Source organism: Mercenaria mercenaria, chromosome 2 (genome assembly GCF_021730395.1).
Source record: "Mercenaria mercenaria strain notata chromosome 2, MADL_Memer_1, whole genome shotgun sequence".
Taxonomy (NCBI): Eukaryota; Metazoa; Mollusca; class Bivalvia; order Venerida; family Veneridae; genus Mercenaria; species Mercenaria mercenaria.
In genome coordinates this window covers 23,704,382-23,726,085 of record NC_069362.1, presented here as the reverse complement: position 1 = coordinate 23,726,085, position 21,704 = coordinate 23,704,382, and the positions used below count along the sequence as shown (strand labels likewise).

General features: G+C 37.0%; 1 protein-coding gene across 1 annotated transcript in view; it reads left to right on the top strand.

Annotated features, from left to right (window-relative positions):
* The window catches only part of LOC123562034 (uncharacterized), a 156,262-nt gene that overhangs the window by 83,199 nt on the left and 51,359 nt on the right, over positions 1-21,704 (top strand). Inside the window, exons 24-27 of the mRNA XM_053524837.1 lie at positions 1,589-1,697; positions 13,451-13,797; positions 17,931-18,270; positions 21,445-21,581. Of these exons, the coding sequence (XP_053380812.1) occupies positions 1,589-1,697; positions 13,451-13,797; positions 17,931-18,270; positions 21,445-21,581 (933 nt within the window). The remainder of the gene's footprint in view (positions 1-1,588; positions 1,698-13,450; positions 13,798-17,930; positions 18,271-21,444; positions 21,582-21,704) is intronic.

Below are 21,704 nucleotides of genomic sequence, written 5' to 3'. Positions count from 1 at the left end.
TGTACATTATTATTATTTTATTATGCCCCCTTTGAAGAAGACAGGGTATATTATTTTGCTTATTATTGGTCTGTCTGCCTGTCAGTAGACCATTTGATTTTTGAGTTTTTGGTCTCACAATAGTCAAACTTTATAGTATGATTGACAATGGTCATTAGATGACCCATTTTGTTTTTGGGGTCGAAAGACCAGAGGTCAAGGTGACAGTGACCTCCAGAGCTGAAAGGTTTCTGTTCAATAACTACCATCATTTTGCCTACAGTCATTGAACTACATGGGGTGGGTGTTTATGGTCATTAGGTGACCCCATATTGTTTTAGGGGTCAGTAGGACAAAGGTTGATGTCACAGCAACCTTGAGAATGAGAACATCTTTGGCTCAGTGACTGAATAAAACTTTGGCCCCACAGTCATCAAAATTCATAGGATGATTTCCTGTTGTCAGTAGATGACCCCTATTGCTTGGGAGGTCAAAGGTTAAGGTCACAGTGACCTCAATAATGAAAGTCCAGAATGTAAAATCAAAGTCTCATATCTAGACCCAGGTCCTTCCTTAAATGGGATTTTTGAGCCTGTTTCTTACCCATCCAACTCAACAATACTGCCCTTTGAACATTGAAATTCAAGCTTTTAATTTGATTCTTAGGTAGTGGTACATAATAATTGATTAATGATGATAAACTTTGTATCAGTCACTATTAGCTGTATATGAAGGCTCTAGATGTCCTTTCTTTTCAACATTTCTTGATTGACAGCTGGTTAAAAACTGACTAATGTAAACAAGAGCCAACCTTTTTATGCCCCCGAAGGGAGGCATATAGTTTTTGAACCGTCTGTCCGTCTGTCAGTCTGTCCGCAATTTTCGTGTCCGGTCCATATCTTTGTCATCGATGGATGGATTTTCAAATAACTTGGCATTAATATGTACCACAGTAAGATGACGTGTCGCGCGCAAGACCCAGGTCCGTAGCTCAAAGTTCAAGGTTACACTTAGACATTAAAGGATAGTGCATTGATGGGCGTGTCCGGTCCATATCTTTGTCATCGATGGATAGATTTTCAAATAACTTGGCTTGAATGTGTACCACAGTAAGACAACGTGTTGTGCGCAAGACCCAGGTCCGTAGCTCAAAGGTCAAGGTCACACTTAGACTTTAAAGGATAGTGCATTGATGGGCGTGTCCGGTCCATATCTTTGTCAACCATGGATGGATTTTCAAATAACTTGGCATGAATGTGTACCACAGTAAGACGACGTGTCGCGCGCAAGACCCAGGTCCATAGCTCAAAGGTCAAGGTCACACTTAGATGTTAAAGGTCATTTTTCATGATAGTGCATTGATGGGCGTGTCTGGTCCATATCTTTGTCATTCATGCATGGATTTTAAAATAACTACGCATGAATGTGTGACACAGTAAGACGACGTGTCGCGCGCAAGACCCAGCTCCGTAGGTCAAAGGTCCTAAACTCTAACATCGGCCATAACTACTCATTCAAAGTGCCATCGGGGGCATATGTCATCCTATGGAGACAGCTCTTGTTCTTCCTACAACAGTGCTTTCTTATCTGACTGACATATCATTTTCAGATTCCAAAGAACTATGGGACTATTTTTGTGCATGAGCCTGTATCATTGTGTTCTGAGGGTGAAATGGTAACTCTTGATGGTCTCACTTCCTGTGTACACAATACAAAAGGTAAGACCTGTGCACCCTACTAAAGAAGAAATGTATTTGTAGCAAGCATTTTGTCTTTCAGTATATTTCTTGCTAAAACAATATGATAACCTGGAGGTTATAAGTACTCAGAAAGTAAGCTGTTATTTTGTAACATTGATATTTTAACTAATTTCACTTAGATTATATAGAATTTTTATAATTTATGACTTACCATTACTGTTCTATGTAGTGTGTGTTTTCTATGCTTTTACTCTTGTGTTTGTCTGCATGTATGCATGTATATGTATGTCTACCCCTCTGTTTTCAGTTACGGCTACTAACGTGTTCAAAGACATTGTGCTTCTTGCAACTAAAATCTATAACATCTTAGATATCTATCCTAACCTGGAACTTAATACTTTCTTGCCTAATGCTTCCATTTATGACACTGTTGTTACTGAAATAGACTGTTTAACTGGACATGAAGATAATTCTAAATGTATAGGAGGAGACATAATTACAGATACAGAAAGCAAAACTGATATTTCACAAATAAGTGTAGCAGAAAGAAAATTAAAAGATGTAAAGAAGAACTTAGGTGATATTGCAGTGAGAAGTGATTCAGATCCCCTGAATTATAGAAATAACTTGATGACTGCAAAAGAATCAGGAGGAAGTATTTCTTCAGTTGAAATAACAACTGGAACATTGTTTACAAATGTATTGTTATCCCCAGTTTTACTAACCATAACATTCTCATCGGTACCACCCTATGTCTCAGTGTTACCTTCAACAAGGAAAAAATTGTCATTAAAATCAGTATCAGAAAGAGAAGCATCACTGTCATTGTCAACAGCCAGTATGTATTCTTTATCAACATCATTCATGTCACTGTTATATCCAACAGCATATCCAACAGTATCTTCAGATCTAACCCCTAGATTGTCTACATTACTACCAGGGTCAGCAACCATACTCTATCAGTCTGTAGCGATATCGGTATCACTGTCATTGTTCAAAAAGATATTGTATCCATCAATATTATCATCACAGCCATTATTTTCAACATTATCATCATTTTCAACAACCTCTGTTTATACATCAGCAATAAGATCATCATCATCACCGCTGTCATCAACATCAGCATTATCTACATCACTGTTGTTAAGAGGCATACCATACATATCATCAGATACAACATTATTACCATTGTACACAGCTGAACTGTATAAATTCCCAGCATCATTGTCATCAAGTGTATTGTATACATTGTCATCAATTACATCATCTCCTCCATTGTCAGCAACTGTACTTCGTGTGTCATCAACATCATCATCCCTTTTATTAACTAAAGTACCATATTTACCATCATTGTTAGCTTCTGTACCATACCCATCATCAACATTATCATCATCACCATCATTGTCAACAGTTTTGCTGTATCATTCATCAATGCCATCATTGTCAGCAATGGTGCAATATCCATCATCACCATCACAATTTTTATCAACAGGTGTACTTTACTCATCATTAACAGTATCATCTCTGTTCCCTAAACAAAAAATTATAGAAAAGTCCATTAGACCATCTCAAGTAAAGTATGATAAACAGGATGTTGTTGACTTACTACAACCTTCATTTCAGTGGTCAACAAACAAATTATCAATTCCTTCAGTAGATGTCAATTTGAAGATGTTAACAGATGTATCTTTTTCCAGCATGAAGGTTTTGGAAACATCTATATTTGGAAAAGCTCTTTCAGCTACAAAATTACATCCAAAACTTGAAGTATCTGGAAAGTATGAAGATAAAGCAATTGAAGCTTCAAAGGATAAGACTGAACTGTCAGTGTTTTTTGATAATTCTGAAAAGTACACAGCAGTCTCAAACATGATAAAATCAGGTACAGAAATAGATTCAAGGACTGCTGATGAAACATTAGACTTGATTAACAGTGTACAGAATGAAAATGCCAGTATTATACGTCAGCAGCCAGAAATTAAAACAACAACAGCTGTTCCAAGTGTAGTATCAGTTGAAAACATAAGGAGTATGACCAAGCATGAACACACAAAGACTGAATACATAGCCCCACAAACTCATACTGAAACTGACAGTACACCAGCAGTTCCTGGAATTAGTGCCTCACAAACGCACAGTATACCAGATGTTAATAGGGTAAGTGCCTCACGCATCCTTAGTTCATCAGAAATTACTGAAATGAATGCCCCAGGAACAGCTACAGGAATTGGTTCACCAATAAACCCAATAACGACAAAAGTTGCTGGAGTGAGTGCCTTTCAAAATATCAGTACACAAGCAGTTAGTGCATCTAAAACCTACAATACATCAGATGTTTCTCGGACACTCAGTTCACATACAGATTCTGGAATAAGCGCTTACCAAAACCACACTTCATCAAAAGTTTTTGGGAGTGCCTCTCAAACACTCGGTACACCAACAGGTACTGGACTGAGTGACAAATACAAACCCAAAGTATGACTGATGTCCATCATTAAATATTGAAAGTGCCTCACAAATACATAGTACACCAACAGGATTGGAATTAGTGCCTCACAAATACATAGTACACCAACAGGTACTGGACTGAGTGCCTCACAAATACATAGTACACCAACAGGTATTAGTGGACTGAGTGCCTCACAAATACATAGTACACCAGACAGTATTTAGAATAGTGCCTCACAAATACATAGTACACCAACAGGTGCTGGTAGCTTCAATTAATCCAGCTGTACGAATTAGTACATCAGACTCAATACACCAACAGGTTACTGAATAGTGCCTCAAAATATCATCAAACTAGTATGCTAATCAATACAAAAGGTTATCTGCAGCACGCATAGCAGTTAATAGTGCTTTCACAATCTATACAATAGTTAGTAAGGCATCTCAAAATTACTCAGGTCTGGAATAGTGCCTCACAAATACATAATGTACACCAACACGTATGGAACTGTAGTGTCCTCACAAATACATAGTATCACCAACAGGTACTGGAAAAGTGCCTCTACACAATACACCACATATTGAACAAGTGCCTCAAATCATATACACCACGAAAGTGTACTGGAACTAAGTGCTTCAATTCACAGTACACAGCAGATACGGGATAGTGCCATCACAGTACATAAAGTTACAGGAATAAATGCCTTCCTTCACTCACATCAATAGTACTACATAAACAATGGATACTGGAATGAGTGCTTTTCAGAGTCACATACACAACGTACGAATAAGTGTTCAAGATCACAGTACAACATAGTACTGAAATAAGTGCTTTCAGAGTCACATATACCAACAGTGCTGGAATAAGTGCTTCACATATCCATAGCACATCAGAAGTTACTGGAATAAGTGCTTCTCAGATCCAAAGTACATCAGAAGTTACAGGAATAAATGCCTCTTATATCAATAGTACACCAGTGGATACTGGAATAAGTGCTTTTAGGGCCTACAGTGTAACAGAAGTCACTGGAATAAATGCATTTCATATCAGCAGTACACCTACAGATACTGAAATAAGTGCTTCTCTTATCTTCAATACATCAGAAGTTACTGGAATAAGTGCCTCTGATGTCAACAGTACACCGACAGATACTGGAGTAAGTGCTTCTCACATACACCGACAGACTGTACTGGAGTAAGTGCCTCTCTAATCCTCGGTACACAAAAAGATACTGGAAGGATTTCCTCTCAGACCCATAGTACATCAAAATATACTCGAATACATGTTTCTCAGAACCTCAGTACACTTGTTGATTCTAGAATAAGTGCCTTACAAACCCTTAGTGCAGAAACAGGTACTGGAAAAAGTTTTTCTCAAACTTACATTACACAAGTTGATACTGGAATAAATGCCTCTCATATTCCCATTGTACATACAGATACTGAAATAAGTGCCTTTATTAACCTTAGTGTACAAACAGATAATGGGTTGAAAATCTTTTATATCCTTAGTGCACCAACAGATACTGGAATAAGTGCTTCTCATATCCATAGCACATCAGAAGTTACTGGAATAAGTGCATCTCTAACTGTTGGTTCACAAGAAGTTACTGGAATAAGTGCCTCTAAAAGCCAAAGTGCACAAACATATACTGAAAGAAGTGCATCACAAATTCATAGTGCACCAATAGATACTGGAATGAGAGGCTTTCATATACACAGTACACCAACATATACTGGAATTAGTGTTTTTCAGACTCGTACTGCACCATCAGCTACTGGAAAAAGAAAATTTCAAATTATTGTTGCATCAGCCACCGCCGAAAGAAGCACATTCCAGACTGATGGTTCATATAAAGCTAAAAATAAACATACTTCTAAAACTCTTAATAATTTTACAGCAATGAGTGCTTCTCAGTCTTACAGTGCATTACCTTCAACTGATCCTAATGCCTCTGATTCCCACAGTATGCAAGAAGGTATTAGAATAAGAGCTTCCCAGTCCCACAAAATAACTGCAGCCACTGAAATAAGTGCTTCCGAGTCCTACAGTGTACCTGTAGACACTGGAATAAGTGCCTCACAGTCCTATAGTGTACTTGCAGCTGCTGAAATAAGTGCCTCCAAGTCATACAGTGTACCTGCAGCTACTGGAATAAGTGCCACACATTCCTACAGTGTACCTACACATAGTGGAGTAAGTGCCGCACAGTCCTACAGTGTACCTACAGCTACTAGAAGAAATGCCACACAGTCCTACAGTGTACCTGTAGCCACTGAAATAAGTGCCACTGAGTCCTACAGTGTACCTACATCTAGTGGAGTAAGTGCCACACAGTCTTATATTATACCTGTAGCTACTGGAATAAGTGCCATAAGGTCCTATAGTGTACCGTCAGCAAGTGGAAGAAGTGCCGCACAGTACGACAGTGTACCTGAAGCTAGTAGAAGTGTCACACAGTACTACAGTGTACCTGAAGCTAGTAAAAGTGTCACACAGTACTACAGTGTACCTGAAGCTAGTGGAAGAAGTGTAACACAGTACAACAGTGTACCAGCAGCTGGTGGAAGAAGTGCCGCACAGTACTACAGTGTACCTGCAGCTACTGGAATAAGTGCCACACAGTTGTACAGTGTACCTGCAGCTACTGGAATAAGTGCCTCACAGTCCTATAGTATACCTGCAGCTACTGGAATAAGTGCCTCACAGTCTTATAGTGTACCTGCAGCTCCTTGGATAAGTGCCACACATTCCTATGATATACAAGCAGCTTTTGGAATAAGTGCTACACAAATGTACAGCGTACCTGCAGCCTCTGGAATAAGTGCCACACAGCCCTACAGTTTACCTGAAGCTACTAATATAAGTGCTTCACAGCCTTACAGTTTACCTGCAGCTACTAAAATAAGTGCTTCACAGTCCTACAGTATACATGCAGCCTCTAAAATAACCACCTTACAATCTGACAATACATCAGCGTATACTGAAATAAATGCCTCTAATGCTCACAGTGAACAAACAGAATATAGAAAAGGTTTATCTCAAACTCGCAGTGTAATAACTGAGACTGATATGCCAGTGCCAAGATCATTATATGATAACAACACTTTAGGTGAACAACGTGCCAAATATGAGAGATATGTACCTATAGAAATTGTAAGTGTTTCAGATAAGACAGAATTCACAGTTGCTAGCACTGCCAGAACTTCAGATAGCAAAAATATATCAGATAAGATGGAATTTGGTGTTGAAGATGCTACAGCAGTCAGAACTACAGATACCAAAAGTGTAACAGATAAGACAGAATTAGGTGCCACAGATGCTAGCACTGTCAAGACTACTTATACTGAACATGTGCCAGAAAAGACAGAACTTGGTGTCATAGATATTAGCACTGTCAGAAGTACAGATACCAAATATGTGCCAGAAAAGACAGAATTTGATGTCACAGATGCTAGCACTGTCGGAGTTGCAGATACCAAATATGTGCCAGAAAAGACGGAATTTTGTGTCACAGATGCTAGCACTGTCAGAGTTACAGATACCAAATATGTGCCAGAAAAGATGGAATTTGATGTCACAGATGCTAGCACTGTCAGAGTTACAGATACCAAATATGTGCCAGAAAAGACGGAATTTGATGTCACAGATGCTAGTACTGTCAGGTACGGATGCCGAAACATGTGCCAGAAAACGAATTTGGTTTAAGATGCTGCATTACAGAACCAGTAATGACATATTCAGAAAACAGGACTTGGTGTCAAAATGCTGCACGCAGAATACAGATACAACAGTGTACAGAAAGACAGATTTGTGTATAGATGCTAGCAATGTCAGAACTACAGATGCAACAGTGTGCAAGAAAAGACAGATTTGGTGTCATAGATGCTAGCACTGTCAGAACTACAGATACCAGCAGTGTGCAAGAAAAGACAGAATTTAGTGTCATAGATGTTAGCACTGTCAGAACTACAGATACCAATAATGTGCAAGAAAAAACAGACTTTGGTGTCATAGATGCTAGCACTGTCAGAACTAAAGATACCAACAGTGTGCAAGAAAAGACAGAATTTGGTGTCATAGATGCTAGCATCGTCAGGACTACAGATACTAAATATGTGCAAGAAAAGACAGAATTTGATGTAACAGATGAAGTAAAGCCAACATATACATGGTCTTTACCAGGAAAAGCTAGAAAGATTAACTGTAGATGTAGTAAAAAGGCTCAGTATCTACCATCTAGTTTCACTCAATATCCAGGTATCTAATTTTAGTTTAGCTGCTTTTACTAATTTTGTATACTTCTAAATTGATATTTATATAATGACCCATAAAAATTGTGATTTAGAAATTTGATAAACTCATATGCATTGTCTAAAGCATTTGCGAATTAGAATTAATTTCAAGTTGGCAATCATATTCAAATTTTATTTACCTGGAACCTTAAGCTTAGATAATGTTACTACCATCAGGCTAGGAGAAAATATTCTTCATAAACCCAATTCATTCTATATACAAAAAGAACATCAACGGACAGGAAGTTTTGCCTTTGGTAGATTGGTACATTCTTGTGTTAGATAACATTCAGGCTTGTGTACAGTGTGTTGAAGTGTGCTTGCTTACCAGATATATAATCTTAAGTGTTTGTATGTCTGACATCTACACTGTTACTTTAACAAACATAATAGCTTTATAAATGTTTTTGTTCAAATATATGTTAACATAGTCTTAGCTGAGCACTGATTTTGTGGACTTAAGACATAATTTAGTTTTAGATTTGCTAAATACTTGTTAACAGCAGATTAATGTCTTTTTCTTTTATAAAAAAAATTTAGGTCCTGTTTCCATGGTAATAGTCAAGGTATTACTGTCAACACCAGGATCAGTGAGATTGGAGTGCTTGTATGCTCTTAGAGAACAAATGAAAAACATGACACAGCATATTGTAAATGACCTTGACCTTATAAACCGGTGTCCAGAAACTCCAAATATTGCAGCATCTGACACTTCTGGATCAATGACGATCAGTGACAAACAGGTTAGAAATACCTTGCAATTCTTTTTAAAGAATGTCATTTCTGTCTGTAAACACAAAAGATCATTTGGATATGGTTGGTCCTGTCTTTTAATAAAAGTGTTCACCATTTGTACTGATTGGTTGACTAAAATGGAAGAATTCCAGTTGAAGTTGTGCTATGGAAAAGTGAGATTTACTTGATTTTTTACTTCTAAAATTTACTCAAAAATTGACTTTTCAAACATAAATTCTTCAAAATTGATGTAAAAGATATTTACAGATGATCTGTTTCTTGTATTGAACATCACTGTGTCATAATGATTTCTATAATGATGGCATAATGATAGCGTAAAACATGCAAAAATACCTTGTTTTTTACCTGCATTTATAGGGATATTAGTGTTATTACAAGAGAAAGGTCTATGATTTATTTAGCTTATATTACTCCTACAAATAAAGAAAACAAAAAGAGATCATTTTATTGAATAGGATCTTGCTAGGTTAGCCACTATATGACTATATATGCTTGCAGTATGGCAAGTTCATTAAATTGACCGCAGTACAAAGATCAGTCTTATTTAAGGGTATTGTAATACATGGTTTTAACATTAACTTCAACACTGTAGTATGTATGACATGCATTGAATTTCATTTCAGATTGGAATCAGGATCCCATTTTTCCTGTATGACTTTTCAACAGCTTTCCATAATGTTCAACTTTGCTCCAAGAGGGTTCAAGAGGTTTTCAACAAAAGCTTCAAATTAAGCGTTAACAAAATGGCAGAGTCATTTCGTCCAGACTGTCCAACTTTAACATTTGAACCAGACAACTTCCACTATCCAGCATCCTTTGCTGTATGTCGTCATGGTTTCCAGTATCATGAACCATCTGGAGAATGTATGTTCTGTGGAGATTGTGAGATTATTCCTACACCTGTAGTCCCAACAACTGTAACGACTCCAGTAGTTGTGACAACAACGACACCAACTATACCATCTGTTGTAACAGTTTCTTCTATTGGGACAACAGAAACAACATCTTTGTTGACTGTATCTTCTTCTTCTATTCAAACAACAACATCTGCTAAAACTCCAAGTACAGATGGTTCAACTGTCCCTTCAACAAGGCCTTCAGTATCAATAAGTACTATGACTTCATCACCCTCTACAACTATCAAGACATTGACAACCGCATCATCAGTCACAACAGAATCTACACATGTGACCTCTTCCAGCACAAGTGATCAGACTGTACAAACCACACCAGCTACTACTACCAGAAGTACAGAATCTTCTAAAGAAACCAGTGGTACACCTTCAAAAACTACTCAAACTTTGCTTACAGAATCTTCATCTGCTACACAGTCAAGTAGCCATCCTACTTCTGAACCTACAAGCACTACATCAAGCACACTGTCTACTATTTCTGAAACAGCTGCCACAACCAAAGGTTTCACAGAAGAGTCCAGTACAAAAGAAGACACTACCCCTACAAAGGGTACCAATACTACTACACCAAGAGTAACCACAACAACTACTACACCAACAGTAACAACAACAACTACTACACCAAAAGTAACAACAACAACTACTACACCAAAAGTAACCACAACAACTACTACACCAAAAGGAACCACAACAACTACTACTACACCAAAAGTAACCACAACAACTACTACACCAAAAGTAACCACAACAACTACTACACCAAAAGGAACCACAACAACTACTACACCAAGAGTAACCACAACAACTACTACACAAACAGTAACCACAACACTACAACACCAAAAGTAACAACAACAACTACTACACCAAAAGGAACCACAACAACTACTACACCAACAGTAACCACAACAACTACTACACCAACAGTAACCACAACAACTACTACACCAGAAGAAACTACAACAACTACTACACCAACAGTAACCACAACAACTACTACACCAACAGTAACCACAACACCAAAAGTAACAACGACAACTACTACACCAAAAGGAACCACAACAACTACTACACCAAAAGTAACCACAACAACTACCACACCAACAGAAACTACAACAACTACTAAACCAACAGAAGTTAGAAAGACAACACAACTAATGGTAAGCACAGTGACATCACAGTCAACAGATAGTACTGTGACTACGAAGTCAACAGAAATCACAGAGTCTACACAACAAAAAGAAAACACAACAACTACACAGCCAACAAAAAGTACCATGATTACACAATCAACAGAAACCACTCTTGTTACACAACCAATAGAAAGTACAGAACATACACAGCCAACAAAAAGCACAACGTCTACACAGTCAACAGAAAGCACAGTGACTACACAGCCAACGGAAACCACAGTGAAGACACAACCAACAGAAACAACAAAACCAGTTGAAAGCACATCAACTACTCATTCAACAGAAAGCACAGTGACTACAAAGCAGACATCAACAGCAGTGACAGAATCCACAGAGACAACACAGCCGACAGAAAACACAAAAACTATACAGTCAACAGAAAGCACAGTGACAACACAGCCGTCAGAGCCAGCAGAGAAAACTCAGCCGACAGAACCAACCGAGACAACAGGGAAACAACAAACAACAGAAACCAGCATTGATACTCATCAAACAGAATCAACCACAAAAAGAAGCAGTACAGAACAACCAACTGAACAAACATCAAAATCATCAACTGCAAAAACCACAGAGGCTGCAACTACAAATACAACCAAGTCCTCAGGTATTCCATCATCAAAAGCAACAGAGTATACCACACAATCAACAGAGAGTACTCCTACTCAGAGCACAAAAGTACAGAACACCACTACAGCAGAAGTAGATACAACATTTTCAGTTGTGAGTGAGACTTCACCAAGTGTGTCTACAGAAAGTAAAACAGTTTCAACAACAAAAGCTTTAACACCGGACACTACACTTACTCTGTCATCACCAAACACAACAACAGCAGCACCAACCTCTGCTGATAAAACAACAACCTCAGTGGAAACCACAGCAACAGCAGCACAGACCTCAACAGATACAACCACAACAACACCAACTTCAAAAACAACTTCAGCAGATACAACAACAACTAAGACGTCAAAGGTTTCAGGTATTATGAGCAAAGAGGCTGTTACAAAAATAATTAAATTTTCAAGACAACATTCTGAAATTTTTACAGTTAGCTATACATCGTATTTATGATAGATTTGAAATGCTATTTCTTCTTTTTATGATTAAATATGAAATCTACGTTCTTTTTGCTCAATTCTTGCCATAGTTTTCTTTAAATCAGATGGTTATATATAAATGTTGAAAATTTATAGCTTCGGGCAGTAAATTCTTTTTCAAGCTTGATAAAATGTTTTTCAGTTTAGTTACTTTGTTTGTATGATTCTGAATATTTTAGATACCAGATTATTAATGAATAATTTTACAGGTGTTACATTAATTTCAGAATCTACATCAGGATTTACTTCTATCTCTTCAAAACTGGTTTCTTCTTTGGCAACAACTTCTTCACAAACTTCCTCTCCTATACCTGATCTTACTACTTCATTATTGCCAATTTCAGGTTCACCATCTTTATCTTCTACTACTTTATTGGACATTATTAATTCTTCGCAACATAGTTTCACTGCTTCAGATATATCTTCATCTGACAGTATAGAATATCTAACCAGTAGCGTAGAAACATTAACATCACAAGCTTATGATATAGATATGCAAACATCTACAAGAGTAATGGGCACTACTACAACTGCAGCAACTGGAAAAGAGATTGATACAGAAACACATGGTGCAAACATTACACGTATATTTGAGTTGGTTAATCAGACAGGTGCAGCAGCATTAACATCTTTATCTGCAGATGTTTCCACGCCAGTTTCTACAACAATCACCTTTCCTTCAGAAGTGACTACCCAAGCATCTACAATATCATTGTCTGCATTTAACATTAACGCTTCATCCTCCTTGCCCCCTGTATTGCATGCTGCCTCACCTGAACTTTCATATGAACCTGCTTTGGAAGACCCTGCTACAGTATCAACAAATAGCTCATGGTACAGTTCAGTTGAAGTATCTACACCATTACCTTCTCCGTCTACATCTAACAGTAATACCTCTTCTTCCATGACCCATATGTTGCATGATACTTTATCTACAGTTTCAAATATGTTTGCTCCAAAAGAACCTACAGGTTCAACAATGAACCCTCTATTCAGCTCAACCGATTCTGTAATACAGTCATTTCAGAAAACAAAATCTATTTCTGCTTTTGATATTTCCTCAACTACAGATTCAACTTCAGCCTCCTCAACAAGTGAAACTTCTACCGCCACCAAGACTGAACCAGTTACGACAACAGAATATCCATTTTTTGAATGCACCCCAAGACTTTCAGAGGAAGAAATTCAACCAGAGCCTAATCTAGATTATTCTAAGGAGCAGATGAAACTTTGGTGGAAGGAAAAGATGGACATTGAAACACCAAATGATGTCTGCATTGAAGGATATAATGAAAGGCTAAAAGATACTGAAGCAGAAAGAGAGCTGTATATCAACAGTCAAAAGGACTGGAAAGAAAAATGCAATGGCATCTACCTTAAATTCAACTTTACAGTAAAGGCTTTCTCACAAACAAAGGTTTGTTAATTGATTATAAAAAATTGATTTTCCATTTAATGTTTTTAAAGTATTTCTACTTCACAAATTATAACATTAAAAATCGACTTGATTCATACTGTGTTAGGTTTATCTATCGTACATATTGTGTACACTGGGGGGAATCACATGATCAAAAATAATCTCTTGACCAAAGTAAGTTTACGAGTAAAGTGGGATAACATTGAAGCAAGTTATGCTCTAAATTAAAAAAAAAATATAGTTGTCCGCGGTATTCTCGCGTCATTGGTAATTTCGCGTTATTTCCGTTTTGCACTGCAGCGCCATCTTGACATTGTTTACAAACAACCTACTTTCATTTTCAATTCAAATTTTAATCAGTTTATCCAGAATGCATAGAATTTTGGTGAGTTAACTTTCAAAATAGTTCAAAATCTTAAATTTCTATCAATTAAACCCAAATCCTGTATTTTTCACTTGTTAACATCGTTTTTGCCAATGTTTTGTTTATGTCGTCTGTTATAAATAGGCCCAATTCGGATGAACGATGATCCCACAATGCCCCGCTTCCCTTTAATTCCCGCCTTGGTACCATAATTTCCGAAATGGACTAATTTTAGTGGTCATATACAAAGGTTCAAAGGTCAGGGTTCTGAGAAGGGACAGCTCTTTCAGGTGTACACGCTGTCAAAATGAGTCAATTGTTAAGTACTGGGTGCGGAACATTTCACATAATTTTACCAATATTGTTGTAATTAAACTGTTATTTTTACAAACAGACACAGAATTCCTTAGTGTATCAGAGATAAACAGATATCATGGTATGTAACCTAACAATAATTCTACAACTACAACAACAACATCTTTAACGCGAAAATACCAAGGACATAAAAAATCAAAATGATAGAAAGTGTACATGTTGACACGTGATTGTCGGGAGTATTTTAATTACATTTTGTGTCAAAACTTGTATGTTTTGATAGATAATGAATTATTTTAAATTAGTTTAAAAACAAAATAACTGTTATATTTATGTCTCCCCTCCTCTGGGGGAGACATATTGTTTTTGCCCTGTCTGTCCTTCCGTCTGTACGTCACACTTCATTTCCGAGCAATAACTGGAGAACCATTTGACCTAGAACCTTCAAACTTCATAGGGTTGTAGGGCTGCTGGAGTAGATGACCCCTATTGTTTTTGGGGTCACTCCATCAAAGGTCAAGGTCACAGGGGCCTGAACATTGAAAACCATTTTCGATCAATAACTAGAGAACCACTTGACCCAGGATGTTGAAACTTCATAGGATGATTGGTCATGAAGAGTAGATGACCCCTATTGTTTTTGGGGTCACTCCGTCAAAGGTCAAGGTCACAGGGGCCTGGACATTGAAAAACATTTCCAATCAATAACTAGTGAACCACTTGACCCAGAATATTGAAACTTCATAGGATAATTGGTCATGAAGAGTAGATGACCCCTATTGATTTTGGGGTCACTCTGTCAAAGGTCAAGGTCACAGGGGCCTGAACATTGAAAATCATTTCCGATCAATAACTAGTGAAGCACTTGACCCAGAATGTTGAAACTTCATAGGATGATTAATCATGAAGAGTAGATGATCCCTATTGTTTTTGGGGTCACTCCATCAAAGGTCAAGTTCACAGGGGCCTGAACATGGAAAACCATTTATGATCAATAACTTGAGAATCACTTGACCCAGAATGTTGAAACTTCATAGGATGATTGTACATGCAAAGTAGATGACCCCTATCGATTTTGGGGTCATTCCATTAAAGGTCAAGGTCACAGGGGCCTGAACATTGAAAACCATTTCCGATCAATAACTAGAGAACCACTTGACCCAGAATGTTGAAACTTCATAGGATGATTGGTCATGCACAGTCGATGACCCTATCGATTTTGGCGTCACTCTGTTAAGTGTCAAGGTCACAGGGGCCTGAACATTAAAAAGCATTTCCGGTCAGTAACTTGAGAACCATTTGACCCAGAATGTTGAAACTTAATAGGATGATTGGTCATGCAGAGTAGATGACCCCTAACGATTTTGGGGTCACTCCGTTAAAGGTCAAGGTCACAGGGGCCTGAACATGGAAAACCGTTTCCAATCAATAACTTGAGCAGAATGTTGAAACTTCATAGGATGATTGTTCATGCATAGTAAATGACCCCTATTGATTTTTGGGGTCACTCTGTTAAAGGTCAAGGTCTCAGGAGCCTGAACATGGAAAACAATTTCCGATCAGTAACTTGAAAACCACTTGACCCAGAATGTTGAAACTTCATAGGATGATTGAACATGCAGAGTAGATGACCCCTATTGATTTTGGGGTTAGTTTGTTAAAGGTCAAGGTCACAGGGGCCTGGTCATGTAAAATCATTTCTGGAAAATAACTTGAGAACCACTTGACCTAGAATGTTGAAACTTAATAGGATGATTGGACATGCAGTGTAGATGACCCCTATTTATTTTGAGGTCAGTTGATCAAAGGTCAAGGTCACAGGAGCCTGAACAGTGACTTGAGAACCACTAGGTCAAGAGTGTTGAAATTTAGCGGGATGACTGGACATGCCAAGTAGATGATTCCTATTGCAGCCAACCATCAGTGTCTCTTTGACTTTCGCTCCTGACCCCTATTGACTTCTTGCCTATAGGACTTCGCATTGGGGGAGACATGCACTTTTTTACAGAAGCATTTTCTAGTTGTACCCCCCGACAACAAAGTTGTAAGGGGGGGTATACTGGTTTCAGGTTGTCTGTCTGTCTGTCCGTCTGGCCGTCTGTCCGTAGACGCAATCTTGTGCGCACCATCTCTCCTTATCCCCTTGACAGAATTTAATGAAACTTCACACAAGTGATCAGTACCAACAGTAATTGTGCATGGGGCATGTTAGGTTCTTTTAGAAAAAAAATTTGCAGAGTTATGGGACTTTGTTTTTTTGTTACTATACTATATACATAGACACAATCTTGTGCGCACCATCTCTCCTCATCCCCTTGACACAATTTAATGAAACTTCACACAAGTGATCAGTAACAACACTAGTTGTGCATGGGGCATGTTAAGTTCTTTCAGAAAAAAATTTCCAGAGTTATGGGACTTTGTTTTTTTTGTTACTATACTATATACATAGACACAATCTTGTGCGCACCATCTCTCCTCATCCCTTGACACAATTTAATGAAACTTCACACAAGTGATCAGTAACAACAGTAGTTGTGCATGGGGCATGTTAGGTTCTTTCATCGACAAAAATTGCAGAGTTATGGGACTTTGTTTCTTGTTAACATACTATGTACATACAGTCTGCATATGCAATCTTGTGCGTGCCTAATCTACCAAACCCTTACACACAATTTAATGAAACTTCACACAAGTGATCAGTACCAACCCTAGTTGTGCATGGTGCAATTTACATTCTTTTAGATAAATATTCTGCATAGTTATGGGACTTTGTTTTTTGTTACTGTACTGTATACATACAGTCTATATACATACAGTCCACATAATTATGCAATCTTGTGTGCGTCAAATTGCAATGTACAGTGTCAGTGCATGCGGGGGGTACATTCATCACCTTTAGTGATAGCTCTAGTTTCATTTGCTTGCTTACTGTATTTAGTGTCACTAGTACCATGAGAATATAGGGGAACAGGCTATAGCCTATCTTATGGCAAGATAGATGCTTGTTAAAATTACATAGGTTTCAATCACAATCACCTTCTGATTATTTGGAATACTTAAGGAACTGTGACTATTATTTTCGTAAGTGTTTGAAATTACAAGAAATCCGTCATCATTTTTAACTGCATATTAAATTACTGAACAACATTCACTTGCCATATGTTAAATTTCATGTCTTACCATAATAGGACATTTAACAAGTTCTTCAAAATATCACTTTGATTTAGAGATTATTTTGATCTTGTGATTCCCCACACTAGTGTAAGGAGGAATAAATGCAAATAAATATTGGTAAATTCATTTTCTGCAAATTTTGAAGATTTATAGATGACATTACCTGACATAAATGCTGAATTAGGTGGTTAATGCTTATTTGAGGTTTGTATTTTTATGTAGTTGTTTGACTTAAAGAATACCATGTTGAAAGTCTTGAATGTTTTTTTTTCATCAGCTGGAGTTTATATCTGTTGTCTCCATGGCAACAGTTACTGGACATACTGTCAGCCTTGGCCAGATGGGCGTGTGTGCTACCACCCTTCTTAATTACAAGGACCTTGAACTTGCTGTCTGCCTTCTTAGAATGACTGAGCTTCAAACTGCAAAACAAAACTCACAAAGTATTGAATGTCAGCCAGTTTCTACTCTGGACATAAAATTGAAATCATACAGTATGACAATTGGATGTATGGAGGGATGGACAAAAGGCTTGAGTGGTATTTGTGAGCAAGTTTTAACTACAAAAGAAATGATGACATCAACTGAAACCACATCAACAAAACTGGAGACTTCAGGTATAACAGTAGTAATTTGTCCAAGCATGACTGTAGAAAGAGGAAGTTTTGATGTCTGTCAGTTGAAAAAGCAGGATTATAAAAAGTATAACAAAAAATGCTAAGTGTTGTCAGTGGTGTTCTCATTCATGCAAACCCTTGTGTAGTATTGTAGTCTTTTGAGTGTTGTGCTTAAGAACCACAAGCTTTTGTGTTTTGCGAAATGAAGGAGCAAAAAAATGCAGCAAACATTTGCCTAAAGTCTTTAGTGTACTTTATGTTCTCAAAGAGTTATAATTTGTGCAATCCCTTGTTTAGTACTGTACAGTCACTTGAGTGTTGTGCTTTAAAACCAGGCTGATCATGGTCTGCACTGGTCGCAAAGGCAAAATCGCTTGCCGCCAGCAGGCTAAGGGTTTAGAAATCTTTAATAACTTAATTTATTGTCAAAAATGTATTTTACCTGATTTAAAAACCTTGCAAAAATCACAGTTACAAAAAGATTTAGATTTTCTTTGAAATATTAAATGACAATGTTTTCTTTTATTCTAAATTAGGTATTCTGAAAGTCTTGTAACAATCTATTTACAAGAAAAAGTCTAAAAGTAAGTTAAAAATTGAGACCATAAATAGCTGAAATTTAAAAGGGAAAATATACCCAACCCAAATCATTTTTAGCTCACCTTAAGCAAAGGTTCAGGGTAAGCTATTGTGTTAGGCTGTAATCCTTTAAGAGGCTGCCAGAGCTAAAATGATAAGAAAACATTGAGTAACTGTCAGGAACTGGTTGATGTATCTTCACCAAACGTATTCTTTAGCATCCTTGTATAGACTTTTCTTATTTTATTAAAATGTTTCTGCTTGACCCAATTTAGGGGCCACCAGAGCGAAAGGTAGAAACATCTTTTCATGAACTGTTTAACCAAACGTAGTATCCAACATAAATAGGTAACCAGTGTTTATCAGCTTTAACAGTTATCAAATATTAGTTGTAATAATAGATCTTCACAAAAGTGTTTATAGCACTAACACAAAATAATAGAAAATTAGAGATTATTACCTAACTGCACCAAGTACCAATTGAAAACAAAAGTATCAGGTGTACAGCTTAGACTTGGATGTAAACTTAAAGCGCACAGCTTAGACTTGATGTAAACTTAAAGTGCACAGCTTAGACCTGGTGTAAACTTAAGGTGTACAGCACAGACTAAACATAAATTTCAGGTTTACAGCTTAGACTTATCATAAATTTAAGGTTTACAGCTTAGACTTAACATAAATTTAAGGTTTACAGCTTAGACTAAACATAAATTTAAGGTTTACAGCTTAAATTAAGTTTAAATTTCAGGTTTACAGCTTGAACTTAATGTAAATTTCATGCTTACAGCTTATACTAAGTATAAGATTTCAGGTTACTTAGACTACATGCAGATATCAGGTTTACAGCTTAGACTTAACATACATTTCACATTTTAAGCTGCATCTGAATTTAAATTTCAGGTTTACAACTTAGACTGAATATAAATTTCTAAATTTAAGGTTTACAGTTTTGACTAAACATACATATCTTTTTTAGACTTAACGTAAATATCTGGTTCACAGCTTTGACTAAACTTAAATTTAAGTTTACAGCTTAGACAGCTTTGACTCAACTTAAGTTTAAGGTTTTCAGCTTTGACTTAATTTTAATTTCAGGTTTACAGCTTTGTCTTAACCTAAATTTTGGGTAAACCTAAATTTCAGGTTTACATCTGAGACTAAATGTAAATTGAAGATTACAACTTTGACTTAATATAAATTGAAGGTTTACAACTTTAACTAAACAAGTGATTTTACTTCAGTATTTATATACAATAATTACAAAAGAATAGTAAAATGATTTTATCACAATTGTAAAAGTTCAGTTACTGTTATTGGAATATAGCAAAACAGGGTAAAATCAGATTATCATGTGTCATCTATATTTCAGTCCTTGTGGTGTACTACTTGGATACAAGTTTTACTAGTTATTAGGAAATATCTATAAGTTTCATTAATTCTCCTATACTATAGTCCATTTTAATTGACCTGGCAGGGTGTGGTTTCGCGATGGTCCACTGCATTATTGTGAAGGGCATGTAATATATTTGACAACCTGATTTCTTATTCACTGGTCATCTACCTTACATTGTAACCACTGTAGCTCTGCCTATTTTGCTTGTGTTTTGAGATTACCATTATTTGCATAAGGCAGAGGTTAACTCAGCCCCGCCAGGTCAAATAAAACGCACTATACCTATCATTGTATTTCTAGAAGTTGAAGTGACAGTGTATCAGTATTATCAGTGCTTACAGTGTTACTCCATGTATCACCTCGTGTACACCAGTATTTTTGCACCGCTTAATTTAGTCATTTTCACTTGCCTTCTACATTCTAGAATGACAACATTGACAAGCTACTCTGTCAGTGCACATGTTTCCCTGCAACACTGCCTTCTGACTACATTCTTGACTGCATATTTCATTTTAGACAATGTTAGCTCATGACTACATTCAGCTCACCTGCTGTTCAGTTGAACCCTTACTTGAAAAATGCATTTTGTGTTACATCTATATATTTCTATATGCCCGTTTTGGAAAAGTGGGACATATTATGGGATGGCGTGTGCGTCTGTCCGTCTGTCTTTCCAGAGCATAACTTTATAACCATTAAAGATTTTTACTTTAAACTTGGCTTATATGTAGATGGCAATGAGATGATGTGCAGTGTGCTTGAACTGGCTCTGTAGACCAAAGGTCAAGGTCACAAATTGAGCTCAAAGGTCAAAATTGTCCATCATATTTTGTGTCCAGAGCATAACTAAATAACCATGCAAGCTATTTACTTCAAACTTGGCATTTAGGTAGGTGGCAATGAGACAGATGTGTAGAGCACTTGCACCAGGTCTGTAGTGGTTAAGGTCACAAATTGAGCTCAAAGATATAATTTATCAGTTTATTTCGTGTCTGGGGCATAACATATTAACCATTTAAGGTATTGACTTCAAACTTGGGATGTAGGTAGGTGATGATGAGATGATGTGTAGAGTGCATGAACCAGGGTGGTAGGGCAAAGGTCAAGTTTGTTACTTTACCTCTGCTTTATTTATCATTCCTTAAAGACCCTCTTTTTTCCTCCTTAAGAAATTATTTTTCTAAACAGACTAAATATTACAGCTTCATCAGAAACAACAACAACAACCACAACAATGATGCCCACCCCAGTACAGAAGCTGGAATGTTATACTTGCAACAGAAGTTCCACTAACCATTACTGTAATACAACATTTGAGAACTGTTATAAACATGAGGATGTAAGTAAATATTCATCTCATCTAGTCTGGCTGTAGTATGAAGGCATATCACATGACTTTGCAAAATAAATATGTATGGTATAAGATCAACATCTTCACTTGATAAATACAATGAATGAGATT